Source organism: Paramisgurnus dabryanus, chromosome 3 (genome assembly GCF_030506205.2).
Source record: "Paramisgurnus dabryanus chromosome 3, PD_genome_1.1, whole genome shotgun sequence".
NCBI lineage: Eukaryota > Metazoa > Chordata > Actinopteri > Cypriniformes > Cobitidae > Paramisgurnus > Paramisgurnus dabryanus.
In genome coordinates, this window is record NC_133339.1 from 12086423 (window position 1) to 12090305 (window position 3883).

General features: G+C 37.5%; 1 protein-coding gene across 1 annotated transcript in view; it reads right to left on the reverse strand.

Annotated features, from left to right (window-relative positions):
- Positions 1 to 3458, reverse strand: part of LOC135768896 (uncharacterized) — a 15931-nt gene extending 12473 nt beyond the window's left edge. Inside the window, exons 1-2 of the mRNA XM_065278260.2 lie at positions 3337 to 3458; positions 1170 to 1517 (exon numbers count right to left, since the gene is read on the reverse strand). Coding sequence (XP_065134332.1) covers positions 1170 to 1517; positions 3337 to 3394 — 406 coding nt within the window. The 5' untranslated portion in view covers positions 3395 to 3458. The remainder of the gene's footprint in view (positions 1 to 1169; positions 1518 to 3336) is intronic.
- Positions 3459 to 3883: the final 425 nt, after the last annotated feature.

A 3883-nucleotide genomic window follows, 5' to 3' on the forward strand; every position in this document is an offset into this window, starting at 1 on the left:
TTACTGTTTTACAGTGCATATTTTGACATGACGAGCAACACACGTGACACTCCGAACACATATTTTGAATTCACGCCCCTCTGAAAAGAAATCACCGGACGCCACTGTTCACCGGTGTGTTTATTCTGGCTCATTTATTTAGAACTTACATTCTGAACTTTAGAAAGTATAAACTTTTTTTTCAAAATTATGAATTTGTAAGGGCAAAACTATGCAAAATACACTTTTACAAGGTGTTTAGACATAAATGTGTGTTGGCATTGTGTGAACACCAAGGCCGTTTCAAGATATTTAGGGACCCTAGGCAAAAGAGTGAAGTGAGGTCCCAAGTCCTCTTTCAGGAAAATTTTTAAAATTCAGATGGGATTTCTTGTATTCTGGTGCATTTTAAGAGTCATGAATTACTCTGTAGTATGCTACACAAAGTGGCCACTAGAGTGTTGTAAAGGACAGCTGGGTCTCCATCCAAAGGCGAAGCGAATCTTTTCAAAATTCGCAAATAAAGAAAAACAAAGAAACGCGAATTAGGTGCTTTTCCATCAAGTTTGACCGAATGGCGGTGTTATTGGTAACCTAGTAAACAAAACAAGGTACGCGTGGAAAATGGAGACAGGGCTGCATATAGTCACAATGGGACAAGTTATTAATATATTTGCCGTGCAGCTTGTAATTGCAAAATTATTTAATTCCACTGATGCAATACTTTAAAATGCGCATAAAACCATGGTATGGAAACATGGCTAGTGTCTTTAATGAGGCATTGTTGATGGGATTGACACAATTTGATTCATTTTTATTTTTGTCAACAATGGCCCCTCTCACAGAGCAGTACCGGAGAGTGATAGCGCTGTCTCACTGTGGTGGTTTGTTTACAGTGGTTGATACTGTTTGACAAGGGCCCTACCTTGCCTACCCCATTGCGACGGCTCTGGGGAACACAACAACCCTACAATAAAACAATCAACCCTCTTCTTTTTAATCCCCATTAAACGAAAGCCGTCTTATTAGACATGCTGTTTTAATTCTCCTGTTAATGTGATGTCACACTGATAAAGCCCCGCCCACAGCTACTGACTGACTGGTAAAAGCTTCTCTAAATGTGTTTGTTAGCACACTGTAGCATTAATTTAGTTTAGATTTGTTAACATTGCTCTTCTTGAATGTTTTACCCAGTCTCTCCAGTATCACAGTTGTGTTTGCTGATAGTTCTCCAGTAAACACTTGACAGATGTAAACTCCTTTATCTTCAGTCCTGACTCTCTTCAGTCTGAGAGAGAAGTTTCCTCTGTGTATTTCATCAGTGAAGAACTCAACTCTGTCTCTGTATCGCTCATCTGGTGATTCTGATATATTTTTGTTGTTTTGATAGAGAAGAACCAGAATGTCTCCATCTTTTTGCGCTTTCTTCCATGAAACTTCTTCAGGTTTGATGTGAGAGTTCACAGAGCAGCTCAGAGTGACGTCCTCACCCACAGATGCAGATATGGACTGATTTGATCCTGACACTATCAAACGCTCTGCAGACACATAAACAACATCTCATGGGGAGTCACAAACATTTGCAATTTGGCAAGTAGTTCTTTCTCCAATTGTTTAGATGTTTCTAATTACACTCAACTCCTGATTCATTCAGGATGACAAAAAATGTAATCCATATGTTCTTTATATTATAGAAAGAAATAACAACTTGTGAAAAGTGGGGTAATAGTTCACCTTTAACAACTATCAATCAAACATCAGTTTAGTAACCAAAAAATAGTAAGATAATAATTATGATCATTGCTACTGATTTATTTTTCCACTGATTGGTGCTCATCCTGCATCAATGCCTCTCTCTTGATCCCTAATGCAAATGAAAATCTATTTTCTATTTGAAGGAGGGTGAGTGCACTAACAGGGGTCTCCAACCTTTTTGTGAGCAAGGCTACCACAATGGACAAAACAATATGGAGGGTTAATTTTTTGATCAGAATGATCTCACGCAAAGTCGTGTTATAGTCACAAAAATTTTATTGAATTTATTTGTGTCCATGGCACAAAATTCTGCTTTTAAAAGTCGTGCCACGAACTTGCAAAACTATTCAAGGCACGTAAAAAAGCTGAATTTCATGCAATGGACACAAATAAATGAATCAACATTTTTGTGACTATAACACGACTTTCCGTGAGATCATGCTGTTTTTGATATAGTCTCCATAAAACTTTCCTTTCACTTGTTGATTTTATTTGACTTGTTGATATGTTTTATTACTGTTTAAAAAGAAGCCAAGCAAATATAAAAATATGTAATAAATAAATATAAAAATTTTGATTATTTATAGCAGGTGCTATGGCAGGCAACTCACAGACTCTGTACGGACAACGTTCTGCAGAAATCATGCTGGAGACCACTGCACTAACACATATACTGTACATATATCAGTGACATTTACACAAAAAACACATCACAATATGTTCAAACACATTATCCTGTTGCAGATACAGAAGGCCTGGCTACTAGACTGTCTTTAAAGCTTAAGCTGCAGATTAAATCTCTCACGTCAGGTCACGTATGCCTGCTCAAATACCAGTACAAACACATACGTGAACTTTAATCAGTGGGCAAATAAAATATACAACATTGGCAACAGCACAGCCTTGGACAGCGTTCACATAAGATAAGAAACTTTAATGTGCGACAGCGGGGTAAACAAATGAGCGAGCTACCTGCTCTTGAGCTGCTTCACATGATCTTTCTTAAACAATGTTGATGGCCAGCAGATTATCTAACACTAAAGTACTGCAAAAGTACGATAGGGCTAATACAAACTCACAGGCTGTGTTTTTTGTCTCTCGCGCAGGGGTGTATTTAGTTTGCTATGTGTAGCCCGACCAGTGTATGACATCACAGCACCACGAGAGTGACTTGAGAACATACGGAGTTGTATCTCGTGATACTACGATGTCATACGCCAACAGGTCTGCACAGCGTGAAGTCAAACACACCTAACGCGCCAAATCATACTGATCATGCCTACTTGATCATGACAATGCATATTAACTTTGTTTAACAGGACTCGAAAAGACTCAGGTTCATGTCCGATTCCAAATGTGTTCGAGTTACGACACTGAGTCAAAATGAACCCGACTCCGAGACCATTAAAGTACGGTCTGAAGACCGAGGCCAAGTTTTGAGTGCTGTTTGGACAAATAAACATGAACATACACACGTTTCTTATTCTGAGAGCAGAAGCAGATAAACCAATGAGAAAACATTTTTCTGCATTGAAGGTAAAATCATTCCATTGATTTAACATTATACATGATATCTGTATTGGGTTAATGCAAAATACATACCATCTGAGATCATCACATGTATTGCAATCAAAAAGCAGTGAAGAAGGATTATTTTCATAGTTATCTCCTAAAGTGTTGCATTACATGTGTCTACAAATCCGTCTGTTTTACTTTCACTCCTGCGGATAATTAATGTTTGACCAGTTATCCAAGTGACTGTGATTGGTCCATTCTGACTGGATGCTCTAAAAGCTTCCATGCATGACGCATCAGAATCAATCTGGATGATACTGATATCATAAACAATAAATAATAATGTAAAAAATTCATAAAGAACCAGACAACAATGCCATGTTTAACCAAGCTCTGACCTGTCCATTTCCACATGCATGTCCATACAATCACATCTAAACATGACTAAACATCACATTAAGCTTAACACCAATACTGTAAATACACATGATGTCTGTAATTTTAGCGTTAAATGAACTAATAACACAAGAAAAAGTAGATGTTAAAGAAAAGTTTAATAATTCAGTTAAGCGTTAATAAAAAAGTGGTGTTGTTACTTCTTGTTTACGTTTTATCTTGATACATTGTCATCTCC